Genomic DNA, 27,851 nt, shown 5'->3' on the forward strand with positions numbered 1-27,851 from the left:
ACACAAAAGGGCACTGCTTTCGCCGTGCGTTGCATTCCTTCGTAAGTGGTGAATGTGTGCCACGTACACAGGAAGCAACACAAAATCAAGAAATTCGTGCGTCCGGTTGTGACTGAGGCTTAGGTGTTCAACCCCGTGGAGTGTTCTATAGATGAAAGTAAAGCAAACGACTGCGTGTCAATAGTGCGCGCAGACTTTTGACATTTAAAAGTTGTATGCAGTCCCCGACTACAATTACACAAAATCCACATTGAAAAAAATCTACAGGTAGGTTACCCCTTGGTACATTTGCCTTGCAATACTCATACGTTGCCCGTATATATGCCCGAATGCCCCTTCTCGTGCGGCGTCCGTGAGAAGCCACGTTGTGGCTATAACAAAGCGCACCTCTGTTGCCTGTTCAATTTTTTTAAAGCCTCGGTCACAACCGGACGTACGAATTTTAGGAGGCTGTGGAGTTCTTAGAGGTAGAGGAAAGGCGCAAGTCTGCCTTGAGAGTCGCAGGGTCCACGTGAGAAGCAGGGACGCTAATTGCAAGGTGAGATGTACTAATTCTTGGGTTTGTCTTGCAACCTGTTTGTCTTGCTATTGACCATTATTGACCATTGTTTTCTGTTCTCTTAGCTTATTTCCCTTGCCTTTTGGAGGCATATTAAAGGTGGATTGATCAAATTTCGAAATTTTTGAAATGTTGTACACAAGGCACAAGCGACGTTATTTGTAGCGACATGAGCGTGCATCGTGAGCACGCCTTTTATACTCCTGGCGTGGGGGCGTCGTACTCAACACGCAAAGGACACTTGTTCATTTATTGTTTACGACGTGCGTCTTAAACCACGCACGACTCACTTGCATACTTCTCGCGAACTCCTTGCGAGTGGAGCAAGTTAGTTTGCGGCCTCGCTGTTGGCAGATTATTCGTAGAATCTTTTGAACATGTCCAACATCCTCTGTACGTGCTTACGGGCTGTCTGCGAACTCCAAATTTCGCAAGAAGAACTTGCGCGGCAAGTGAGATTATGCGCAAAAGTTGGACGCAAACAGGCCGTAAGAGCCCGCACGGCCGGTTGTGACCGAGGCTTAAGCTGGCCATTTTGACATATTTTTCCAACGTACGCCCGTAGGCTGTAGCGATACGCTGTAGCGTATACGCCATGGTACAATTCCCATGCTCGATTACGGGAGTTTTTGGATGGACCTGCGGCGATCGCGCTGCAGCTCGTGATTGTCTTGCTATACGGGGTTGTTTTACTTTTCGATGAACAGCCATTGCCGCTCGCCGCCCGTATCACCGGTGTCCGTATCATATTTGCAGCTAAATGTAAAACAGTCCCGAAAGTTAAAACATATCTATTTCTCTGCCACCTATCCGATAACCTATCCGGAGATAAAAAATAAATATCACAGGGCTCATATATCTCATTTAGATGCATAGGACGATAATTAAGTCTACATGACTAAGCCAAGGTCACTAGGGCGATGTTCATATAATTTCCGTATACTTTCCGTATGTCCGGTTTCCTTCTTATGGTATTCGTGGCCTTTTCGGTTTTGGAAACCTTCGTATACATGTATATTTGAATAGTAAACAACAACCTGTAGCAATATCGTACCGGCACATTCAACATTTGACCTTACCTATAACACAGGGTACCCGGGTATTGCGCAATATTTAACACCTATCTTAATAAAAAATTAGTATGAGCCAACTACCTCCTTGTTCAGGTTGAATTAAATCATATTTCCACCTTGAGCTTAAATAGACCCAAAAGTTGATCCAAAAGTTTCGACCAAATTCTACAGATAAAATTAACTTGTGAAACCACACCATTGGCATTAATGTATCATTTTCATCAAAGCACTGCATGATCTTTGGGCGCTATGCTTGTCTGGTGGCAAACATCTCTTCGTATTAATTCTGCAGGTATCCTTTCAGTAAGTGTGGAAATCGAACACTTAAAATTTCGTCAGTATGAATAACAAAACAAAACAGATCAGTCCCTTTAAACAAACACTTTCAATTATATACTTTACCGTGCTATACAAGCACGTCTCCAGACAATTTTGTCTTTTTTGCTTTGTACAGTTTCAATCAAATTCTGCTCGCAAACAAAAAAACTGAAGATGCATATTTTACTTACCACGGTGCAAGATAAGAGAGTAGGCCATGGTTTAAAGCCGAAGTCCATGTTGTTCTCTTCGGAATAACACCGGCAGCACAGCCAGCCCGCCATGGTGAACAGCACCCCAGACGACCAGAGACACCACAGAAATGTCACCACATAAGGAACTAAAAATATCAGCAGAAGCATCAACATAGACAGACGTCCGTCCGCATCAAGGTGGGTCTGAAATTGCTTCTCAGTGCCGTTGCCTTCTGTCAAATCTTGTGAAATTACTAAAACGGAAATTTTGCTGGCGACCAAGCAAAAAAGTAACGAGAGGTAAACGAAGACTGCAACCACCGCCTTAACCACTCCGTAGCAAAAAGAAGTTGACCCTTTTTTGATCTCTCCACGCTGACCATGTTCTTCTATGACGGTTAGGGGTGGGACACCTAGTTGAGCAGTACCTTCCTGCGCTGTCGCCATTTCCATTTAAAATAATCACAAAACTTCACGCGGCCAGTGTGCTACGAGTTGTCTGTTATAGACACACAAAACAAGGGAAGATGAAGGCCGGCTTGATAATGCTGTTTATTTTGAATAATCAGCATTGCGACCGAGTGTAAGCGTCTCGATTCCATAACTCGCCCCTACGCGTTTCAATAAATAAATAAATAAACAGGCAATTATGTTAAGCGCTCAATGCGAAATACGCTCGATGCTTAACGGGGATGTCAACACTAATCTCAACAATTATCTTTTAGCACAAGTCCTTTAGATTAAAAATACTTGTTCCTTTTATTTAAGGCGGGGAGCTTTAATGACGTCAAGATGAGGTCAGCACTTGTATTTTTTTCAAGTATTTCTATATGTAAATGATGTGGGGTATGTTCACTACACTTCACACACTCACACTTGTTGGGGACAGTGACCTACCGGTATATGCTTAGTACAGTATAACGGGTAAGCCACACAACCCTGGGGGGCACTTGAAGGGTACATCACTGACGTTTTATTATCTTTTATATACCAGTGGCAATTGTAATTTTCATAAAGTACTGCGATTTATTATCTTTCATAAACAAGTAGCAATTTTTCATAAAGGACTGCGATTTATTATCTTTTAGGGCGTATTCCCAGAGATTTTAGATCGATCTATCCCCGTGGGGAGTCTCACTAGATTACTGCCAGATAATCCGGTTTAAATGTCCGTCCCGCATACCACAAGCTGTAAGGGGGTAATTAACTTTCGTGCCCGCTCGGCTGACAGCTATTTAGCGTGAACCCCCAGGGAGTTAGGTCGATCTAGTTGGGATCGATCTAATCTCCGTGAATGGGGTCTTAGATATTAACACAGACAGCAGACAGACAGGGGACAAATGGCAAATGTCACTCTTAAAACTTGAAATTGTTCATTGTATTAACAAACGTCATATATGCCAGTATATGTACTTTGGGCTAATTTTACGAAAAAAATATCTCAGAATGGGTGTCTTGCTTTCAAAGAAAGTCTCAATGTAGGTGCTATTTCAAAATGTTATTTACGTGTCCTTATACACGTACTATACATGTATACCCCGTTAATGACTGGTCGCATATAATTACATGTACCAACAAAATATGAAAGTATTTTTTCTTCCGCTTTTTATGCGTATTTATTTGTTTGAAAATACATATTTTATTCCATTGAGCAATGGGTGTGACTATTTTATACTTGTGTGGCCATATGTGTGTATAATTAATATTTGAAGGTTACAGGTTTATGCTTAACTACTTTTTAAAAGATGACTTGTTTTTCCTTCACAGAAGGAATAGTGCTCAATATCATTTATAAAAATTATTCTGTTGTAATTGATATAATGGTATGATAAACTTAACAATGAATCAAGGTAAAGGGAACTGTTTTACAAGAGGGAGGTGAATGACAATAGCGAAACAATAATTAATCTTGATATTTCACTTGCAGACACACCGGACACACTGGGGTCTTTCGTACATAAAAACCAACAAAATAACAAAATGAAGTCAATTATTGTTTTCTATTAAAGATTAGGCCTACAATGGAAAACAACCACAGAAATGTGGATTCAGTTGTTAGATGTTTTACAGGGTGTTTTTATTTGGGGAGGGGGTATTACTACCGGGTATATGGTGGAAGAAGGAAGCGAATAACGAAATGCCGTTTGGTTGGGGCAGATGATCACTCTGCAGTGTATATGTAAAGATACACACACTGGAAAATGGAAGTGTCACCCCCTGAATCAGAGTAATCAAAGTTATTAACCTGACGAGGCGGAATATAAGCAATGTCAGAATATCGATTCGGGTGAATTAATTAATCAGAACCGTTTCTTTTGTGAAATTTGATGTTATTAAAATGATACCAGGAGCAAATCATTCTACAGTCCTTTATCTCCCCCAAAGTATTGATTCAGTAGGGGTGACACTTCTAGTCAATGTTTTTTTTCCTCTTGAGACTTCTTGTGCAAACAATATTAAACGTCAGTCAGGTTACAGAGATAAATGAACCAGTTTCAACCAGATATGGAAACCTCAATGTCACTGTGGAAAGATACCAGTTTAACTGATTATTTCACAGCCTTCAATTTCACTGGCAAAGCACATATAAGCATTATGATTTTAATTCTTATTTCTTGAAAATTGGTACATTCACAATTATTGTTTTCTGGTCCGAGAGAGAGCGATGGAGAGCAAATTAACTATCAATTGGCACTTCAAAAAAAATTAACACCGAGCCATGTGCATTTAGATCATCATTTTAACGTGTAAAAATTGCCTTTATTGTCCCCATCATAGTATCTTTTTAGTTATTATGCTGGACTTCTTCTACGTGACAACTTTAAACCTAAATAGTTTTGTCTGGTCTTTTTCTATTGAATAAGCATAAAATAAGCTAGAACTATGATACCACTCTAAGCATTTGAGATAGCATTTATCTTTAAATTGAATGAAATGCCAAATTTTTTATACTAAGGGACCTAACTGATTTTACCCGCAGAAATAGGCACAGCGCCCAACCTCCCCTTAGTCGACGGCTCCCACGCTACCTGCTGCTATCTATGCAGTTGTGCACACACATAGTTTAATACAGGTTATCTAAAGTTCTTCGAAATTGTCACCCGATCAAAGCAGCAAAATAATGTTATGTTGTAAACAACCAGGATGGGGCCAAAGTCCGGACTGTACTAGCACAGAACATGTGATATCAGTGACAAACTGTGACAGCTGATAGTCTAGATTCTTGCAGGGTGGGGGGGGGGGGAAGAATAAATATGTTAATCCCCTTTTCTGTAATTTTATCCAGCATATCTCTGTCAGCTTCTGCCTGAGACCCACATTATGCCACAATCAATGCAAACAAGACAAAACCTCCTATTTCACAAATTTTAATAGCTTGAAGCGAATTTATTTTGTGTGCAACCTCTCCCCGCCAACCAAACACGAAGTTAATTACGATATGAGTTGTCGTACAATTTAGAGTCCATTCAATGTTTTAACGTCAATCACCTTAGAGTTCAAACGCGCATAATAAGATTTTACGAAGCAGAAATGTGCATATTAACGGGGACTAAGGGAATTGAAATACCCCACAAGCCCGTTCGTCGTGACGTAGACTCGGCTGAGGCAAATTGGGTTCTGAGATGAACCTCTGTTGAAATCGGAATCGGACCTTATCCTATTGGGTATTATCCTGCAAAATCAAATGTTCTTCGTTTTTAATATCCGTTTGTCTACGTATTCCCGAACTTCTCCTGGATAGCATATACCATGTGGCATCCAGCAACGATGCAAATTTCAATACCGATGTAATGCTATATATTTAAACAGTTCAGCACAAATTGAAGTATGCAGTATCCTTTACCGACGTAACCATGTCACCTTTACGCTATACACAGTTACTAATAAGAGATAAAATTTAAGTGTTGGATAAGAAGAAATATGTATGAACACAAATCACAAGGAATAGCCATACAGTGTTCATTAATCAGCGGTAATGTTAATTAACGGCCTCTACGTTTTATCAAATATTTCACGTCTGCTGATCGTCATTGTGATTTGTATAAAAAAACATATTCGATATATACGTCAAATGAAGTATCTTCCTGAACAAATTGTAGTAAAGGAAGGAAAAATACCACTATGTTTGCTAATTTATACTTGGAAAGTCAATTAAGTTTAGGTTGGATTCTGGATCGCTTGCTCTTTGGCAACAGCAAGCGCCATTGCCTCCACAGGATATGTTGCATCTTAGTTCTGGGCAATAGCTAGCGCCATTCCCTTCACCCAAGGTCGCACGCGCCAACATATGGACGAGGGTCAGCAGTCGATGGCACAGCATGGCCAGGAACTGTACGATAAGCAGGAAGCAGAAGATGAACAGAAACACGAGACCTGTAATTAGATGTGTCATTGAATAAATTAATATTTTCATGTAATTTTCAGTCAAGAATAAGTTAATGGGTTAAATAAATAAAAATGTATAATATGCAAGCATGCAATTCCGGTAAATAATTTTTTTAGGAAAATAGAAAAATGAATGAGAACAATATCTAATATGTAGTCGCTACGATGAAAATATCGTGCATTTTGTAATCATACGAACGCTAAACTACCCAGTAGTATATAGGCCCACATTTGATATAAACAGGAAATAAATAGGAACCTCATATTACCTAGTGGATTATTCCCAAAAAGTTGGAGGTCTGTACCCAAGTTACCAAGGGCCAGGAATATTGTGAGCCACAACGTGTTTACTACCGCAAACCACATCAGCGCCGTCTTGCGGAGGTCTATCAGCTCATCTAAATAATCAAAATGTTTGCTATGAGAGCGACATTATTATGTTCTACATGGTTAATAAAATTTAATTATTAAATCCGTTTAAATAGGTAGTTTGAGATTAAATTAAAGATGAAAACTATTGGACAGGTTTGAGAGGAGATTTACTCGTGGGACCATTTACTTTTTATTGCGTCCTCCTTTGCCTTGAACACGGCTGTCGGCTTCAGGCGAGCAGCTATAAGTTTCTCCCAAAATTGTTTCTCTCTTCTCCCTTGTGGCGTGAGTGGAGACGACTCGCAGTTTTTCAATTCGTCTTCGACCTCCATCAAGTTTGCTTCATCTACAAAAGCACAAAAAGTGGAATCTATATAATCCAGTCACTACCTAGGTTCCTTTTGAGTTTCGACTGTATGCAATAATAATTACCTGGTGACCTGCTGCTTAATTAGAATGAATAATTCACTGATGAATATGACTTTGATGCAATATTACACTTGAGAACATACATCGTATAAAATATATACTCAATGTACACATTATATCTATTCTAGGATTACAATGTGTGAAGAAACGTTTCATGTTTCAGTAGGACATTAAAAATTCCTCCAAGAGAAATATGACCGTAATTTATATAATCTGTGTATATATATAATAGATGATGGAGTAATAACTGACACAGACACCCACGTGGTCTTACCAGGAGTAGGCGGTCGAAGCTGCTGGATGGACATGTACAGCCGCTTCAAGTGACCTGGTATGAGACAAAATGACATCAAGTTATAATGCAAAAACAAAAGAACATGCACTTATACGTTTTGTACTGCATTTAATGGACAATATGAAAACTCACGCACACAATCACGTCAATTACCGTGGAAGAGGAAAATGGCTTTGGGAGGGGGGGGGGGGGAGGTTGCTGTTGTAGGTCTACAATTGATTCAGGCTATATGCATTGTTAATGGAAATCATCCAGAGCGAGACTGACTGGAAAATAAGACACTGCTCGTGGGTTGGGAGAAAGAAAAATGCTGACACTGTTCCATGTACTCTGGCATATTTAAAAATATTGAATCGGGGAGATGAACATGCCTACACACAAACATTGGTTAAGAACACAGGTCAAATCTGTACCTTGTACGTTTCATTTAACTGGCCATTCGGACCACCAATTTTGTAAAATCTGTTGGTCTGCATTATGAATTACTGGTCCAAAAAAACATGTTAATTAGAACTTAATTTCCACCCTATTACATATTAATAGTAGTTATCATAAAAAACCTTCATTGTGTCACTCTTTCTGAAAAACTTTCACCCATGGAGACACACTCATAAATATCTATGGAAAATTGAGGAGTTTTTGGTTTTTTTATCAAAAAATATACTAGTCATGTTGGACCACTAAAGTTACACATTCTGAAAAACCTTCTGGTTACTGGCCCCAGGCGTCGGACCAATGACTGTAGTAGCACACTGTTCAGGTATTACAATAACATCTACCTGGTTTGTGAATTCCAAATTTAATCCTCAGTTGATCTATGTCTGTGGTGGTCATCAAGTCATCAAAGTTGTCTAGTAGTGATTTCCTGTATCTTACGAGGCCTATGGAGTTAATCCACCTTTCCTGAAGTGTTAATCCATAATTTCAAAGACGTGCTTATACATTAATAAGGAAATTAGACAGTGGATTAAATGTATCCTATATGTTATTCCTATTCTCCTCGATAAAAAGCAGGTTTATCCTCGAAATATTGCATTGTCAGTGCATGTGATTTTACCATTGCTAATCAAATAAGCAGATCCTAAACAATTAATTTAGACCACCATGTTGTCAAGTAGGAAATCGATTCCTAGGGATTTTTGTTTACTATTTATCGTTTGAGTAGGCTTTGTTGTATATTAATCCATAAAAAAACATGGCTTTGGAATATTTCAATAGCGAAACCTTCAATGTTTACCTAACAGAAACCAAATCTTCCCAACGTGCGAAAAAAACATGTTTAACGGTTACCTACTAGTATGGTGTCTTGCTTCAAAGGAAAGGCCTCAGCCCTGACTGAATGTATCGATGAAATCCATCAACACATATTTTCAATAAAGTTTATTACACCCTCACCTTTTCTACCGTGTTTTCGGGTACCTGTGGGTCTATCTGAAAGGCAGGAAGTCTTTGTACCTCAGCGTGTACCAGGTTAACGTGATCCACGTTGATTATGCCGACTTGGCGAATTTCCTGAAAAAAATAAAATAATTTTTTTCGAGGACCATGTGTGGGCTAGGAATCTACGTGTATATGCTATCTATTAATAACAACAAGTCAATCTCATATAAGAGCTTTGTAGCTTGTATTTGAATGATTTGAGATGGACTGTACCATATGTACTTCATGGAATGTTAGTATTGTTTAATCCCTTTGGCGATCGTGACGCACGGGGACACATGTGGCATTAAAAGAGAATATACCTCTTTGCTCATCCCGGCAATAAAAGTGGTGTCGTCATAACCTAGCTTTTTAAAATTGTCCTCACAAGCCTATAAAAAAGTTTGAAACAATGGTATTAAAAATAAGATAAAACACCCGAAACACTTCACAGCAAAAGGCGTCTTTTATAATTATTTTTAAAAAATCCACTTTTCATTACTTTTAAAAAAAGTATCTAAATTATCAGGTAAAATTTTGTTGAAGATTATAAGAGTTATTGTTTTTTTGTGTAATTGTTGACACTATCACCAATATAGTTCACAAATATAAGTGCCAATATACAAACTTGACATTTAAAATGGAATATTTTACTTTCGGACTTATACCCAGGTTGAAATGCGTTTTTTTTAAAATTAAAATTTTAAAATGCTCAGATCTCACACAAAATATGTAATTGGAAAAGTGTGTAGTCAAGTGTGTCGCTACATCATGGCTGTATCACTGCTGCATTGCGCAACTCTGGATAGAACACTGAAACTACGTTCTTTATTTAGGTCGGATTTCACCTGTACCGCTAAACAAGTCAAAGTAGAATTTACAGACATCCTGAAGAGGCCTACGACGAAGTCTTAAGTGACTGTAGGGTCATTTACAGCATCCGCATTTGGAGTGGATAACCCATTGGTGCCAAAACAGCTATGATTTTTGAAGGGTGGGGGTCCACAGATGCGAAGCCGACCCCCCTCACCCCCATTCCCCTCCACTTGGTGTGGGGTTTGGGGCCTGCTGAAGGGCACCGAAAATTTTGGCATTTTAGATGGCAAACGGTGCCATTTGGTACGGTTTAGAACTATGATTCTGCTAGTCAAAATTCTAATTTCAGGAGGGAACCAAAAATCGAAGGAGGAGGGTGGTCAGGACCCCCCTGAAGCCCCTCTAAATCCGCCACTGATGGTTATCGAGAACAACCTGAACCAAATCAAATACAGGAATAATCTGTGAACCACTTGACTCCCATTTGATAGGGAGCAAGTGAAAATGCCAGTTCAAACAGAGCACTTTTAATCGCAGATAACTTACAGAACCAAGTAAATGAGCAACTACCTTGGCCATGGAGACCGCCAAATTTGAACTACAGGTATATAGGCAGTATGTGATTAGGTCATAACTCGCCGAATCAACAGCCTACTTATCCTACAACAAAACTGAATCAAATTGGACAGTTTTTGAGCGATACCTGGGATGTTATGTCAGATTGAAATCTAAAAACCTATTCCAAGGAATGCCTTGCCGCTTGAGAGCCCTTGTAGACGCCGGATGAGGTCAGACGCACACGCGACCGTTACTATGACTATATACACTGACATGAGAGTCCTTTGTGGGACTTGTAACAGTTTTACAGATGAAAATTTGGAAAATATGGATATCTAAAAATATGGCTTTAAATGGTTGTCGTATGACTTGGAATCAGCAATGAATGCTTCCATGGCGATTTCAATTAATCTTATTAAAACAGCCTTATTTTAATTTATCAGTCAGAAAAATATAATAATTTAATTTAAAAAATCTGAAAAGTATTCCATATTAAATGTCAAGCCAGTATTTATGTGTCGATATATTCAGGATGTGATTACTCCGCAGCTGACCATCAGGGTTCAACGATACCTTGATTTCGTCCTGATAAAACCTTGCAAACAACCAATCTTTCACTGAAATGGTGTCTTGGCATCTGTCTTCTCTGGCGCCTTCCTGTTCCTCTTCCACAAAGCCTAAAATTATAACACACTATAACCAAATAGACTGCAATGATGAATACCCATTAAAATGTCTTAAACCGATTCGTACTTTGTGGTTGGTTTGACTTTTTGTAAGGCACGCAGCTTGAAAAACCTCACGCATGGGGTTTTGATTGTGTTGACCATTCTTACACCTTAATGCCTATAATACCTTGCAGCATCCTTATCTGATGACTTGAATCATCGAAATGAGCCTTACTAGTATATTTCGTTCTTTACTCTTAACTCAATTGACTAAACCAATTGAACCTGAGTAAAATATTCCTAACTACACGTCTAGTTTTAATGCTATACGAAGAGGCGTTCGTATGCCTTGCGCCACATAAACCGACTTTATTGGTATCACTAATCAGTACAAACCTGTACTGCGTGGGCTCATCATATAATAACATTCACTGTTAATGTGTTTACTATTTTTGGTTTACTCACTGCCTGCCGATGTATCATTTGCTTCGGCTAGTAGACCAGTGATCATCTCTACGTTGCCAAATTCGGGTGTATTTTTCTGAGCTGGGCAACTACAAAAATGTATCAAGTGGAACTTAATCACAACAAACAAATTGAGTCGAGGGGTGATATAATAAACCACGGGTACTAACCTTAGGAGCCTTAGTCTCCGATTCGTAATTGATTTATTTTATATACTGAATGTGAAGTCATTAAGACCATTGGCCCTGGTTGACATAGCTTTAGATAATAAGCTATTAGGCAGTTGTTAAGTAAATGTATAAGTTTACAGTTGTAGTTTCTTACATCTTATTTTCAAAGTACTTAAAAACAGTGATTAACTACAACGAGAAAAAAAATCAATAAGAAATTATTGAAATGTTCCAAACGTTATCAGCAACGAGAAAGGCTATGCTATTCTGATGCACTCTCACAAAATTAGGAGGGTATATTTTTTGTTTGTTTTTTTTTTAACATACGCCATCCCTTGTATTCGGTTCCATATTTCCCGGAGAGCGCTTTTTTCTTGTCCAGATGTCTTTGCTTCCCTAGTCCCAGCGGAAACTCCAGATGTCTTTGCTTCCCTAGTCCCTGCAGAAACACGACAACATTAATACTTTTGATGAAACTCAAAATTATGAAATTTACGCAAAGGTGCATATTTGTTTATATGAAATCTGGAAAGATAAGTTAAACAAACATTTAACATATCTAAATGGACGTTACCGAACAACAGTCAAACAAGAAAATATGTTGAGATACATTGTATATGGTTCCTGTACATACCCCAGCTCTGATCCGTAATGTTACATATACTGTAGATAGTGAGGAAGAGAAAGCCAGCCGGCAGAAATAACAGATATGTGATACCTTAAAACGAATGTAAACATGTATTAAGTTAGAGTGAAACATGTAACTTAAACAGTTGTTGCCAACAGATCAGCAAACACAATTGTTAACAGCACCAATACAGAGCAGGTGCCGTATAAGCTGCAAATGCATAGTTGTCCTTTATTTGAATCAGAGCCACCAAATATGTCAATATGCGCATTGTGTTTTTATACTGACGTATCCGATACTTTGTAAATGGAAGGGAATATATAAGCACAAGGAACTAAAGGTGAAAAGTACGTATAACGAGGATAATTTCATTATAATATATGTGCGTATGAGGGCACCGAGATGAAAATATCGTATTCCCAGCAGGCATAGTTGCGTTGGATCAACGTTGAAAACAGGTTGATACATTGAATTGCGGTTGATCTACCAAAATTCAACGTAAAATCAACGTTGATCCAGCCACGTCGAAACACCGCCATAATGTGACGTTGACTCAACGTTGTATTTTGGTCATTGTCACAACATTGCAGACATGTATTATATTTTAAAATATTAATTGTTGAAAACATGATACTTTCTTTATCAATACTGTAACTAACTTTATCAAAATAATCAAAAAGTGTTAAAAGTAAAAGTGACAGTTTTTTTGTGTCTTTAGTGAACTAGTGAATTTTCTTAACTTGTTATTCAGAAATACATTCAAATAAACCGAATTCCTTGCAAGGTCAGCTAACACTAGGATGAATAAGGTGCTGTAAATGTGATAGAGTGAATTAATAAAGTTAACAGTTCTTGGTAACCTGTTATACATAGACAGGTTGAGGTGACTGTGACTTTGTTATATATATATATATATATATATATATATATATATATATATATATATATATATATATATATATATATATATATATATATCCTTACCATGGAAAAGGCAGGTGAACTCCGTTGGATGCAATAATGCCGTTATGACAAACATCCCAGCTACTGCACATATGTACACCGAACTAACTGGGACCGGCAATTCAGTCACACCTGAAAAATTATGTAAAACTTTTACCCGTGTCCTTTAGCAAAAAAAAAAAAAAAAAAAAGGCTTGCTTCAAATTTTGAAGGTTAGCAGCAATAAAATTTCTCTGGCAAACTTGTGCAAACTCGTTGCCACTAACTTTTCTTTTTGCTGAGGGATATGTTAAAATAATATACTTACGTGCAGAGTCATTGCAATAATGAACAATGTTCAATATGCAACAATTGTTTAAGAAAAAAAATAACCATCGTGCTATTTGTTGAATTTGGATCTGTTGTTTGATCACTGTTCATTGATTATTTGTAACTACTTACTTATTTGAGAGGAAACAGTTGCAACCGGTAGGTTAAAGGTACTGAAGTCCTGCACCAACTGCCGTATGGTACCAAGAAACGTCACCGCCATTACGATAGCAAATATTGCACTGGCACCTATTGCTACCTAGTGATGCAAAAAAAAAAAAAAAAAAAAAAAAAAACCAAAAAAAAAAAAAAAAAACACATTTTGTGGTTCTGACAGCTCGCACGAGGTTCAACATATATTTTTTCCTTTCTCCCCCCACTGGTCGAAACAGTATGTAACTGAGTATCTGGTATATTAAAATTTAACTTGACGGAATGTGTGCCGGTGTGACAGGAATGGTAGTCCTAGGAATGGAAGTAAAGGCTTCCATATATGATAAGTACAGCTTAGGGTTAGTCGGAGTATTAGGATTAGTATATGGGACGAATGTCACCTCTACAAAGTAATGGGGCAGGGAGTATACGGTTCCTAGCGGACCACAATTCCTGTCACACCGGTATTAGTGTCTATACAATCTGAGTTTAATTATGTGAAATACTAGTAGCTTGTGCATGTAGGCGTACATGTACGAACTGGGTTGCTTAGGTAAAACGTATCACTTAGACCCCATTCCCATAGATTTTAGATCGATCTATCCCTGTGGAGAGTCTCACTAGATTACTGTCACCTTAGCCGGCCTAAGCGTCTGTCCCGTCTACTAAAAGCTGTAAGGGGGTAATTAACTATGGTGCGCACTCGGCTGACTCCAATTTAGCGTGAACGCTCAGGGAGTTAGTTCGATCTAAATCTAAATATCTGGATCGATCTAAATCTCTGGGCATGCACCCTTACATTAATCTGTCTTTCATTTGAGGCGGACATGCAAATACTGAGGTACATAAAAGCAAGGAACACCAACACAATGGATGTGATGATGTCGTTTATTCCAAACGCGTACTCCAAACCACCTGAAAATAAAAAAGGAATATGTCGTCTTATATACAGGTCTTCTCAATTGGATAAAATAATAATTGGATGTAGTTTGTTGTGAGACTGTAAGTAAAATTACGAACTTCCTGAACGGTGGAAACAGGGGTGGAAAGAGAGAGAAAGAGAGATAGAGGAGAGAGAGAAATAAACATCTACTCGCGTGCGTATATATATATATATATATATATATATATATATATATATATATATATATATATATATATATATAACCTCCCCCTTACCAGATATAACCAAAATAACAGTGCCTGGACCAATTAACGACGACACCAGTAGAAAAAACTGGTATGCTATGAAAGGGTACGTGATCCTTTCACTTGACGTCACTAAATTCTCGGCAGATTGCACCAGAAGCCACATGTTGGCCATCGTGGATACGATCCAGCGTCTACGCTGTTTGAAGAATTCATCAAAAGTCTCCGGACAGAACGTTTTGTCCTCTGCCACTGCGCAATACTCTATCCCGCTTCGGTTCTTAACCTGAAATAAAACGTAATATATATATACAACATTGGTCAAAAAGGTTGTCCCATCCTAAGTATTATGTGCTTTTATTTATAAATGATCACATCTCAGGTGAAGATTGTTATAAATAATGATTTTCATTCCAGGTACCATAACTAACATGATTATTAATACAGAAAATACAAACTATCGGTGAAGATATCAATATTTAATACCATTTATTCACATTTATTACATGTACCCCCTCAATTCCGACGTTTCGCTGTGATTTTCACAGGGGCAAAAAAAATATCCATTAAATTGAAATGACATCACCGAATGTCACCAAATTTACACACATTTAGCATTAGGGTGTGTTCAAAGGTCATGTGTCTAAAAGCGTTTGTGTTTACCTCGTACTGTTATTACTTCCTGTAGGTGACGCAGAGTGCCTTCAACAAGGGTAACAATTCTGTTTTATGGGATATTGTACCATTCTTCCGAAAGAGCTTAGAGGAGTTGGTCCAGATTATTAGGAGTTTAGTTCTCCTTTCCATTGCACACTTTAATTCATGTCACAGATGTTTACTAGGGTTAATAACATGGCTCAAAGATGGTTGCACTATCCTCTGAAATTTGGGTTTCTGCAACAAATCACTCAACAGACGAGAGTTGTGAACACGTGCATTTCCATAATGATGCCTGCAGTATCCCTGAAGTAATCTTTTGCAAATGAAGTGAGATATTTGTTAAGAACGTTTCAGTGAATTGCCCTAATAACGTTCTTTTCCGGAAATAACAATGCACTAAAACCATGGGCTTGGAATTCGCTCCAAAGGTTATCTGACCTGACACCTCAGGCGATATTATTCTGCACAAACCTTCCAAAAGCATTCTGCAACATGTCTACGGGCCCTAATTTGACCATCGAACGCACACAAGAAATACCTTGATTCTTCAGCAAACCCAACTTGTTCCTAGTGATGGTTGACCAAGTTCTGGTAGTTCTGGGGTCACTGAACCTAACATTCTCAACTGATACCTCATTCCATCTGCAAGAGGGGACTTCGGGGATGATCCAGGCTTCACCAACACAGCACACTTGCACACAGTTCTCATGTGGTGAGTGATTTATTGCAGAAACCTAACCAATGTTCTGAAACTGGAGAAACCATCTTTGAATCCTGATAATAAACCTACTGAGAACCCGTGGCGTGAATTGGAGTGTGCAATCTAGAGGAGAACCAAACCCCAACTAGTCCGGATCAATTCCGCCAAGTTTTTTAGGAAACATGGGGTAAAATCCCACAAAACAGAATTGTTACCATTGTTGAAGGCGGTGACGCAGTCTACAGGATATAACTACAGCGCGCGGTAGTCACACACGCTAATATAGACACGTGACCTTTAACGAGCACACCCTAATACTAAATGTGTGTTAATTTGGTGACTTTTGGTGGTGTCTTTTCAATTTAATGGGCATTTCTTTACCTCCATGGAAATGACAGTGGAACATCGGATTTGAGGGGGTACATGTAATAAATATGAATGAATGGTATTAAATATGGATATCTCAACCGCTATTTAGTATTTTCTGTACCAATAATCTTGTCAGTTATGGTATCTATAATGAAAAACACCATTCATAGCAATTAAATCCTGTAATGTGATCATTTATAACTAAAAGCACATAAACAGGGGGTGGGACAACTTTTTGACCAATGTTGTACATGTACATTCAGCTGTTTAACAGTGTAATGTGAGTCACTGGGGAGGGATATGATCCCACACCCCCGCAGCAGAAAGCATTGCATATTATCAGCCCAAAAATGACCCGCTTACCAAAAGAGTACACAGCCATCTGTCTTCCCCCATGTCTTTGTACAAGAACTCAAAGCCAGTCTTGGTGTCACTGGCGTACTCCGCCATTGTGCGTTTAAGAACGGACGTGCGGTACATGGTGAAGCACCCAGGAGCGCACAACACACTGCCAAGTACATGGTTGGCGACCTGAAACATTGGTCTTATCCGTATTCAATCATGATTATTTGATACGTTGCATTTTGGCGACGTAAGCCAACATAAATGCATGGCCAACGTATATAAATGAGGTAAGAAAGAAAGTGGTAAATCATGTCACATTTTAATTCCCTCAACTCAAAAGTAGACTTAAAACTTTCACGGGAAAAAAGATATATTTCAAAAACCTTTAAAACAGAAATTTAGTCAATTGGTCTCGTATCATTTCGTTTTTCACCTGATGTGAAATGCCGTTTCCGTTTTATATGAATTTGGTTATTCATTAAGTATTGAATAAATGAGCTTTAATCATTTCTATATTTTTCTGGAATGTAATTTGTAATGCAAACTGTAAAAATTAAGCTTTAAAATAATAATATGGAGATAATGATAAGTATTATTCATATGATACCAATTAATGTATTTCACAGAACAATTTTCAGTTAGCCAACGCTACAATAATTTTGACATTATCAGATTGAACCTTCTTATATGTACTTTTTGCAGCCAATGGCCGATGGCATAGTCGAACACCTGGTAGGACACTAAAGGTTGGATTTTGGACCCCGAAGGATGCGTGCGGCCGCAGACGGCGCTGACGCTGTGGTCGTCGTCTCGCAGAAACACGTCAAACAACGCCTCCACGGAATTCAAGGTAAACTTGACATCTGCGTCTGTCGCAAGGATGAAGGTCTTTTTTAGACCTAAACGAATGAATGAAAATGCAAGTAATATGTAGGCATGCTATTTTAAAAATATAGACATGATCAATAGGAGGTAGTAATTCATTAAACACTTTTATCATTTTTCTTCTGTCGCCGTATGACCGCATGATATGACAAAAACCCCCTCTAAACCTGCTAGAATGTTACATAGAAGAAGACAAACTGAATCCGACAGAAGCATATCAGTACAGAGGGATGACAAAAATATGGAACCATCTGTGTGATGAATAGCGTGATATGTGACATTGGGGGCCCGTTAGTAAGAAAAGAGCGAATGGTGTTTTTTTTTTTATTATTATATTTTGCTGGCAACGCCAGTGGTGAATTTCAGCCAATTTGTATCATGGTGAAGTTAAGGGAGCTCATAGATGAAAAAAGGAAAAAGAATTGTATATTTGAGGGGTATAAATTTCTCCCAGATAGCCGCAAGATAGGGTGTTTCTGGCCAGACTGAGGGGTATGCAGAACGCTGGTGGGCATAAGTGATGGTCATAGGTCATCATGAAATGGCCTCCAGAAGAAGACTAGTGCCAGAGACGCCAGGGGTCGTTTTATACTGTGAAGGGATAGAATATTTTGAACCGTGCAGCGAATTTATATGACCGCGCAATTTGCAGGTTGAGGTAGGCAAAAGGAGTGTTCTAAGTAGGCTACATGCTACAGGAATTCACAGCAGGGTTGCCAAAAAGAAACCACTTATCAGCTTTGTAAACAGACGAAGCAGATATACGTGGGCTGCAAGAACCAGTGCAATGACCGTTGCCCTGAACTGGCGCCATTTTGTATTTTCTGGCGAATCTATCTTCATCTTGAACAACGTTGGAGGACAAATGATAATGTGGAACACCGTCATCTACTCGTATGACAGATTGCAGTTTGCATTTGCTCACTATAGACAGTCCATTCCAATAATGGTTTAGGGGTGCATTGGTTTCTACGGAATTGATGGACTGGTGTAGATAAATTGAAACCTAAACCATGCACGTAGCATTATAATTCTGGACCATCGATATAAAACATCGCTGGGGACAGAAATCACTCATCTATTTATCAAAATTGCAATCCTACAGCCCACAAGACCAAGGGTGTTAGAGCGTTGCTTAAACGGCATGACATCAACAGGGTGGACTGGCCTGCCTGATCACCATGTGCAATTCCCAATAAAAATATGTGGAATGAGATTGGAAATCAAGTGTCAAAGAAGCATCCCTTGAACAGAAATGCTCTAATCCGAAGTATCTTTAGAGCCTGGCCCAACACATCCCCCAGAAGACAGTAGTACCTTTAGCAGTCTATATCCAAAAGGCTGATGGCCATACTGAGATCATATGCCTATCCTACAAAAGATAAATGCTGACATAAATACAGCAGCAGGCGTATTGTAAGGGCAAAGCAAGGGACTGTAAACCTGTTTTAAAGACACTAACTTGACATTGCCATTTTCAATAAATGTATCACTGGAAAACAAACAGCTGTTGTTTAGCTTCAAGAAAAACGGTGCAATACTTTTGTCACACGTCCGTAGAACTGGTATTTTTAAATGGTAGGCTATTTGCAAAACAAATTATGCCGTGACTGCTAGTAGAAAAATTATAAGATATACGTATTATGGTCTGTTATACCCGTCCACATATTGAATGAGGTTTGTGAAACGTTTAGTATTTATATCAGTCAAGGAGACTTACGATCTTCCCATTCATGCATCCCTTCATCACTTTCATCGCGTGGCTTCTTACTCAAAAAATCAACGATATACGACAGGTACATGATCTGACTCCAACGTTTCTTGTTTTTCACCTAGAAGTATATATAGTGATGCACCTTGAAAGATCTACATTATAGTTGTTAAATAGTTGTTTTTCACCTGCAACAACAACCATTTGGGTTTTATTTGTAAAAGAAGGAACTCGTTCAGCGCAGAGTAATAGTGCTAGTAATTCGTAAATATGAAGGACGGTTAAAACAGGGGCGGTCAGATTTTTCAAGTTTTCATTGATGGCCATCTAATTTTTTTCTGTCGGAAACCTATATATGGATAATTGATTGATTGATTGATAAAGATAATTTGGAAAACTGTAAGAAAATAACTCTGGATCCACCCCTGTAAACGACAGTCTCAATTAGATATACTAGTACCAAGGGCAGAAGAGTAATAAGTCAATCATTTTAGTTGACTTACAAATATAGTTATGTTAGAATAAATTAATCGTTAAATATACAACATTATACTTAATCGCAAGAAAAGGGGTTTCACCTTCTGGTTGTCCTTTAAGTGTAACACGACGCTCATTGAATATTGACCAGGTTTGGTGCTAAAAAATCCCCACACAAGTTGAAGTCCATAGGGAGTGTCATACCTCTCGAAGCCAATTTTCCTTGCACGATTACTTTTGAATTCTACTCCTGGAAAAAATGTAAACCCATTATACACAAATGTTAGTGAATCAGTTGAAATATGATTCGGAGGTAATCCCGGCGAGAGGTAGTGCTAAGTTGCGTCATTGTGCAATAAAACATCGTGGCACATTTCTGGATGACCATCAGGGGATTAGGTAGCTTGCTTTTAAATGGGGTCGACCATATTTAGTAGGCAGATCAGTTAGTCCAGGGACGGTCTGTTCTCAATGGCTGCATTCACAACCAAAGATGACTCGCGGACTATCAGACCTCGGATCAAATATGGCCGATCCATTTAAAAGCCGGGAAATCTCAAATTAGGAGATTTTGTGGCTAGTTTTCGAGTGGGTCGATTGTTCTGAATGCACCAAATACGACTAATGATTACAGTTTATATTGATAGCTGAAATGTACTAAAGTTAAATGTTAGATGCTATGATCATAAAGGATATATTCCAATGGACTTAGAAGTTGACACGTTTTCAGCGTGCGTAACCTCCTGAAAGTAAAACAGTTTGTTATTGATATAAACATAAATGCATAGAATCGAATGTCAGAGCTATAAGACGCTACTGAGGCGCTTACCGAAGACACTTCTCATCAATGACAAAAGACGCTGGGCATTTGCATTTAGGTGTTTCGACTTCTTCCTTTTGGTATCAAACGCCCCGTCCAGCCATATGTGTGATTGGTAACTTGGAGAGTTCTCATCTCTATGGTCTAACACATTCTTGATGGACATCAGTAGCTGTCGCATCTCCTCTTCGGACTACATATTAATATGCGTACAGTTAGAAACTAGAGCTAACACGAACAACATTAAACACATCTAGCTTCTGGTAAATTGTAATTTAACACTAAATATCTCTTTGGATGTTGTACAGGCTTTAGGAAGCTTTTATTGTTTTACTAATAAAAAATGTTCCGTTTTCTAAAGAAGGATGACCTTTTTACCATACCTTCTGCAGCAAAAATTGATTCTTATTACCAACCCTATCGTCTTTTTTAGCTGTTCTATAAAAAATTCCCTTCAAGGTGCCTGATTACCAAATATATGTGCTTGTACAATTCAAACTTTGTACATTTTTTGTACATTTCATATATTCTTAGGGAAGTGTGGAAATTTCCTAAAAACTGTACAATATATTTATGGGCAGACTTTTCCTAAAATCTGTAGGTTTAAGAAAACATTTAAGAAAATATGTTTTTCTCAATCCAAATGCTTTTTCTTTAAGTATTTAGGCGATAGTCTTTAAAATGCATCATCATCAGATTTTTTTTGCAAGCTAAATATCATTTGCCATACCTCTAATATGGTACACCCTGATTTCTAACACCTGCACTTAAATTACACATGTCACGCAAACAAATTGGCAGCTCACCTACAAATTACTTGGCCAATTAACATGCTCATATTGGTTTTTACAATGAAAACACCCAATTGGGATCTGGCCTAGAACAGATCCTAATTCGGATCTGGCATAGTCCAATTAGTAACTGGACTGGATTTGGATCTGGCCTGTGACACATGCAAATGAACACGATGCAGTCATACCTCATTATACATTGTAGTACAAATATAGATCTGGCATTCCTTTCTCTGTAGGAACACAGGTTTGTAATGTGGGTCATTTTTTTCCGTTCTTCTGTTCAGCCATAACCATTGCTCGATAAGAATCCCATTGTAGGTAGGAAGCCAGAACAACTGCCGAAAACAAATAATAATAATAATAATAATAATAATAATAATAAACCGAGAGAATTGACCATCAATAAAAAACTTTATCTTTGGAATGGGAATTTGGAACCTAGGTTTGGAGCTCTTATAAAACACTTAGGCGAAATGAGAAATTGATGTTTGGCTACTGTCACACCAAGTGCAGAACGAAAAACGTTGTTGACTTATTTAAGTCGGAGATTTTGCATACCCGAGTTTCCTTTGAAATCTTTGGTGCCTCGTTCATTGCCACCCACACTCCTATTGAGATAAAGTTCGCAACGAAGAGACAGACTAGGATAACCACATTCACTGTCGAAGATTCAGTCCTAAGTTGATCGCACTGGTAATCACGTAGTAACGCGTTGCACACTGGGTAAAATCCAACGACAAATGCCGACAGAGGGGTGGCCAACACCATGGGAACAAACGCCATCGAAATGTGCCTCTTTCTTAAAATAAACCCAATGTCCAGTGCGGTTGCCAACCATGTTAAGACATACGCGCTGAAACTGGTCAAAACATTTGTGATGAAGTACCAAAAGAGACGGTGTTCTCTTAGTCCGGTTACCCAAGCCCAACCCTGATTTTCGTAGACAGCTCTGATGAAAGCATCATCATGGGAGTAATATAATCCGAACAAATACAAAATGATCGGCGTCAAAACTATCTTCTCCATACTTGTTAGGAGTCCTGCCTTCCACCGTTTAGGATTAGCTATGCTGTCAGACTTGCTGCTTGATCTAGAAGCTGTTGATTGATATTTCAAAATTCCAGGGAACCAGGCCAGAGAAAAACATACAACAGACGCTATAATTGACCATGACAGACGTCCGACCTGACCAAAAGGAGTATTAGAATTTGCCATAACTGCATACACCGTTATTACCACAAGCCCAACGATGTTCAAAACGAAGGCTACAGTTGCCAAAATGGAAGCAACAATTTCCTTTGGACAGCGACTTCTACTGTTACTGTCGGGGTTTGTGGATCTGCTACGTCTCGTGATCATGTTGTCAACAATATTCCAGGCGTTGTAAGCCGTGAAAGCGAATGTTCCCATCAGCACGCTTGTGATCCCTGTCGCGTGAGTATACACAGTGGTGACAAGAATCCAGAGTCCACCAACTTCTAGAACACTTGACACAAACCCCTGTAATAAGAAATGGCGCATTTGGAGATTTTTGGAAAGAAATTTAATTTTGTTTCAGTTGCTCGAAGGCATGAGTAATATAATGTAAAAATTGATACATACTAAAGAAAAAATCCTGCCCTGCTTTCGACTTTGTCCGTTAGTTATGAGGGCTCAACACGCAAGGGGCACTTGCTCCTTCATTGCTTGCGTCGTGCGTCTTAGACCACGCACGTCTCACCTTCGAACTTTTCCCAAACTTCTAGCGAGTGAAGCAAGTTACGTTTGCAGCCTCGCTGTTCGCAGATTAAATCTAGGTTACCACTTGATACGTTTGCCTTGCGATACTAATGCGGTCCCCGAAAAATTGCCCGAATGCCCGTTCTCGTGCGGAGTCCGTGAGGAGGCAAGTTGTGGCTGCCGGTATAACAAAGCGAACCTCCGTTGCCTGTTCAATTTTCTTAAGTTGGCCATTTTGAAATATTTTCAAAAAAATTAAGGGCCGTAAGCTACAGCGATATCTATACGCCATTGTTCAATTCCCGCACGCGATTACGGGAGGTTTTGGATGGACCTGCGGCGATCGCGCTGCAGCGCGTGATAGTCTAGCGATACCCGGTTGATTATAACTTTTCGTTGCACAGCCATTGCCTCTTTCTGCCCGTATCACCGGTGCCCGTGGAATATTTACAGCTAAATATAAAACAATGTCAAAAGTTCAAACATATCCATTTATATGCCATCTACCTCATATGAGGAGAGAAAAATAAATATCACAGGGCTCATATATTTCATTTAGATGCATTAGAAGATTTTTAAATCTTAAAAGACGTTAAGCCTACTGGATATAATTTTCGAATATTTTCCGAATGTCCCTTTTCACACGGACTCACGGCATCTGCACCCTTTTTGATTTTGGAAACCTTCGAATATTTTTGAATAGTGAACAAGTAGCCGTAACAATATCGTACCAGCACATTCAACATTTGACCTTAACGATAATACAGGGTACCAGGGTGACGCGCAATTTTTAACACCTACCTTGTTAAACAATGGTAATTTATAAATGGTTTATCATCAGTGATACACTTCATGTGAGTACTTGAAAGGATTTATTGAAACGTATATATCAAAGTCTTTGACTGAGCACAATGTAAATCGAAAAATGTAGGTCGAGTATACCCTGTAGATTGTTTACGAGGAATCTGATAAATTTTATCTTTAAAAAGAGATAACAACTCTTCTTATGAAATCCATTGCAAACAACAGGACAAAGAAATGCAATAATTTTTTTAACCACCATAACAGCGGCATTGTAATTATTCTGGAATATGTGTGTGCGCGTGCGCCATCTGATCACGTGACCTCCAAAGACGGCTTTTCAAAATAAATAAAAACGGACCAACGTTTAATGTCTTAACGGAGTCATTAACTATTAGTTATTATGAGAGGATTGTCATGTACCCCAGGAAAATAATATTTTGCCAATACCACGTATTTCAGAAGAAGGTGTCTGAGGCATGAGAATGAACCATCTACCTCCTTGTTCAAAACAAAACAAAACAAAACAAAACAAAACAAAACATTTCAGTCCCAAACACTAAACAACATAGTTTAGTTCCCTCCAAAGAAACACCTCTTATTATATAGGGGAGACCGGGGCTAGTTGGACCCCGGGGTAAGCTCCCTCCCCTCCCCCCCCCCCCGTCAATTGATAAAAAAGTAACTACCCTGTACGAGGTTAAAAAAAATGGCCACATACTCTTGTACAGTGACCGAAGCCTACAATGCTAAGGAAGTGTCGGGCGTTAAAAAGTTTTACTTAAGCGGTAAGTCGAAGTAAACGATTTTTGCACCTAAAAGTAATTTTGTTTAAGAGATCTATTTTCATAGGCTTTTGATCAAATATAATACATCAAACTGAAGGTCATTGTTTCAAGTTTCACAGAGATGTATCATCGTTGCTTATTCTAGCACCATAAATGGCTGCCTTCCTTTAAAATAAAAATGTGTACCCAGGGCTAGTTGGCCCCTTTAACTCGGAGCAAGTTGGCCCCTCGAGCATATTACCCAAAAACCTTTGCGCACAACAGAGCTAGAGACAATTGTTGAAACAACCTCAATGGTTTAAAACCGAATTTGTTACATTCTTTTAAAACGAAAATTTATTATTCGTTTTTATTCATTAAAAACCTGCTTTATACCATATTTAATTTATTCTGAATTCAAACATAACATATTTTATTGATAGATATTTTGGTTCTTGCTACACATAGCCCCCCCCCCCCCCCCCAAACAGTGACGTACAGTGATTTTGTTACTCTAACTCATTCCTAGTTGGCTCTACAAGGCCAAAGTGTCTAACTGGGCCAACTACCCCCGGTCTTCCCTACATTACCGTTGCTATACATGTAATAAGCGCGTCTCTTTCATCTTTTTTTTTGCTTTGCATAGTTTCAATTGAATTCTGCTCGCAAACAATAAAACTGGAGATGCATCTTTTACTTACCACGGTGCAAGATAATAGAGAAGGCCATGGCTTATAGCTGAAACCCAGATTGTTCTCTTTGGAAGAACACCGACAGCACAGCCAGCCCGCCATTGTGAACAGCACGCCAGACGACCAGAGACACCACAGAAATGTCACCACATAAGGAACTAAAAATATCAGCAAAAGCATCAACATAGAGAGACGTCCGTCCGCATCAAGGTGGGTCTGAAATTGCTTCTCAATGCCGTTGCCTTCTGTCAAATCTTGTGAAATCACTAATACGGAAATTTTGCTGGCGACCAAGCAAAAAAGTAACGCGAGGTAAACGATGACCGCAACCACCGCCTTAACCACTCCGTAGCAAAAAGAAGTTGACCGTTTATTGATTTCTTCACACTGGCCATATTTTTCTGTGACGGTTAGGGTTGGGACATGTTCTAGCTCAACATCGCCTTCCTGCATTGTCGCCATTTCCATGTGGAATACAAAACTCCACGCGCGTCTGGCCAGTGTACTACGAGTTGTCGTTTATAGATATACAAAACAAAGGAAGATAAAGCCTGGCTTGATAATGCTGATTATTTTGAATACACGTAGGAGCAAAGTTCTTCCTTAATATCACTAGAACGCATCAAGTACATTCGACTGAATCTCTGTCGGAGGTAACTTATTACTTTTGTAGCGGATCTTTCCTTGCTCTCTCGACGCTGGCCGTATTTTTCTGAGTTACGGTTGGGGTTGGGACACCTTCCAACTGAGTCGTCATTTCGAATTGGAAAAATCACTAAGTCCCACATTCACCTGGGTCCCATAACTCGAAAGCATCGCCTTTGCGACCGAGCGCAAGCGTCTCAATCCCATGACTCGCCCATGCTCGTCCCATATTGGGGGGGGGGGGGGGGGTATGGAATCGAGACTCTTGCGCTCGTTCGCAATGCGCGATGCTTTCGAGTTATGGGACCCAGGTGAATGTGGGACTTAGTGATCTTTCCTAGTTACGGATCTTTCCTAGTTACGGGGATCTCGAAAACGTGCTGTGACGAAGTTATTGGATTTATGTTACTGAATACGCGAGGTAAGAACTAAACAATTTCCATATTCCTTCATATTCTTTATTTTTACTTCCTAACTACATTATCTACATTTTCTTCTTCCCCCTTCAACCTTCTACATTGCTCTCCCTACAACCACCTACATCCGTCCCTCCCGTTTACATTACATTCTGCGCTCAAGTACGACGAGGTCATGTCAATCAACCCAAGTTACTCCCCGCTCCGTATTCACTCGTGGTTGTCAATTACTAACATTACAGTGCTACGAGATGTCCTTTTAATTATATTGTAAAACAAAGGAAGATAAACCCAGGCTTGATAATGCTGATTATTTTGAATATACGTAGGTGTAACACTCTCCTTTGATATTACTTACAGTACAAACGCATCTAGTGCATTCGATTGCGCCTGCTTTTGTGGAGCCGCGTTTCCCATCCGAACTTCTTTTGCTACTTAGACATCTTTGCAATCACCACACATTTTAAAACCTTCTGTATATATTTTCAACATGAGCAGACGAACGTTGAACAAAGAAAACTTACCATCGAATTTTATTAGTACGGGTAACTTCCCTTATGATCTGATAAAGACAAGTTGGTACCAACCCTGAACAACATTTTCTAAATTGACTTTGAGCCCACGGAGGAAAGAAAAGCTGTTTGTGTTAGTGCAGGAATTAAATGGCACGTTGAAAAGATAAAATGTAAGCGTTTCAAGGCCTAACGCACCATATGCCTAACAGGGATATTAGCTCTAACCTTAATCAATTATCTTTTAGTGGATGTTCTTTAGATTTAATGGAAACTTGCTCCTTTGAAGTAAGGGGGGGGGCTTCATGACGGCAAGATAAGGCCAGCACTTGTATTCTTTCTTAATTCTTTCCAGTATTAGATAAAGTCAACACATGAAAGTATTTTAGATGAATGAAAATTAAATCCAATAAATCAATAGCAACGAAAAAGGCCTAACTCTATGCTCTCCTTTTAATTTGGTTGTAAAATTCTGGCCTCTGTAAATTCTCGTGACATTGCTATCACGGATCCGGAAATTTTGCTGGCGACAAAAAGTACCACCAGATGAACAATGACCGTAACCACCGCCTTAACTGCTCCGTAGCAAAGAGAAGCCGACCCTGGAATGATGA

General features: G+C 38.9%; 2 protein-coding genes and 1 long non-coding RNA gene across 3 annotated transcripts in view; 1 reads left to right on the forward strand and 2 right to left on the reverse strand.

Moving 5' to 3' along the window:
* The window catches only part of LOC106175109 (chitin synthase chs-2), a 22,219-nt gene extending 19,356 nt beyond the window's left edge, over positions 1 to 2,863 (reverse strand). Inside the window, exon 1 of the mRNA XM_087014641.1 lies at positions 2,142 to 2,863. Coding sequence (XP_086870767.1) covers positions 2,142 to 2,597 — 456 coding nt within the window. The 5' untranslated portion in view covers positions 2,598 to 2,863. The remainder of the gene's footprint in view (positions 1 to 2,141) is intronic.
* On the forward strand, positions 2,216 to 10,929 carry LOC147761347 (uncharacterized). The gene is made up of 2 exons (XR_015334935.1): positions 2,216 to 2,342; positions 10,211 to 10,929. It is a non-coding gene; the product is annotated as an uncharacterized LOC147761347 (long non-coding RNA).
* Positions 5,497 to 26,496, reverse strand: LOC106166961 (chitin synthase chs-2-like). Its single transcript, XM_087014642.1, has 23 exons — positions 25,674 to 26,496; positions 22,244 to 23,185; positions 21,871 to 22,020; positions 20,901 to 21,084; positions 20,173 to 20,321; positions 19,604 to 19,715; positions 17,692 to 17,897; positions 17,017 to 17,184; positions 14,955 to 15,210; positions 14,575 to 14,690; positions 13,755 to 13,881; positions 13,335 to 13,445; positions 12,357 to 12,440; positions 12,050 to 12,161; positions 11,553 to 11,641; positions 10,993 to 11,096; positions 9,369 to 9,437; positions 9,022 to 9,138; positions 8,406 to 8,529; positions 7,606 to 7,659; positions 7,090 to 7,248; positions 6,800 to 6,928; positions 5,497 to 6,518 (listed from the first exon to the last, which is right to left on the reverse strand). The coding sequence occupies exons 1-23, from the start codon at positions 26,130 to 26,132 to the stop codon at positions 6,274 to 6,276; spliced, it is 4,266 nt and encodes a 1,421-aa protein (XP_086870768.1). The 5' UTR covers positions 26,133 to 26,496; the 3' UTR covers positions 5,497 to 6,273.
* Between the last annotated feature and the right edge of the window lie 1,355 nt (positions 26,497 to 27,851).

This window comes from Lingula anatina, chromosome 6 (genome assembly GCF_051362555.1).
Source record: "Lingula anatina isolate TDL-2025a chromosome 6, LinAna3.0, whole genome shotgun sequence".
In the NCBI taxonomy this organism is placed as follows: domain Eukaryota; kingdom Metazoa; phylum Brachiopoda; class Lingulata; order Lingulida; family Lingulidae; genus Lingula; species Lingula anatina.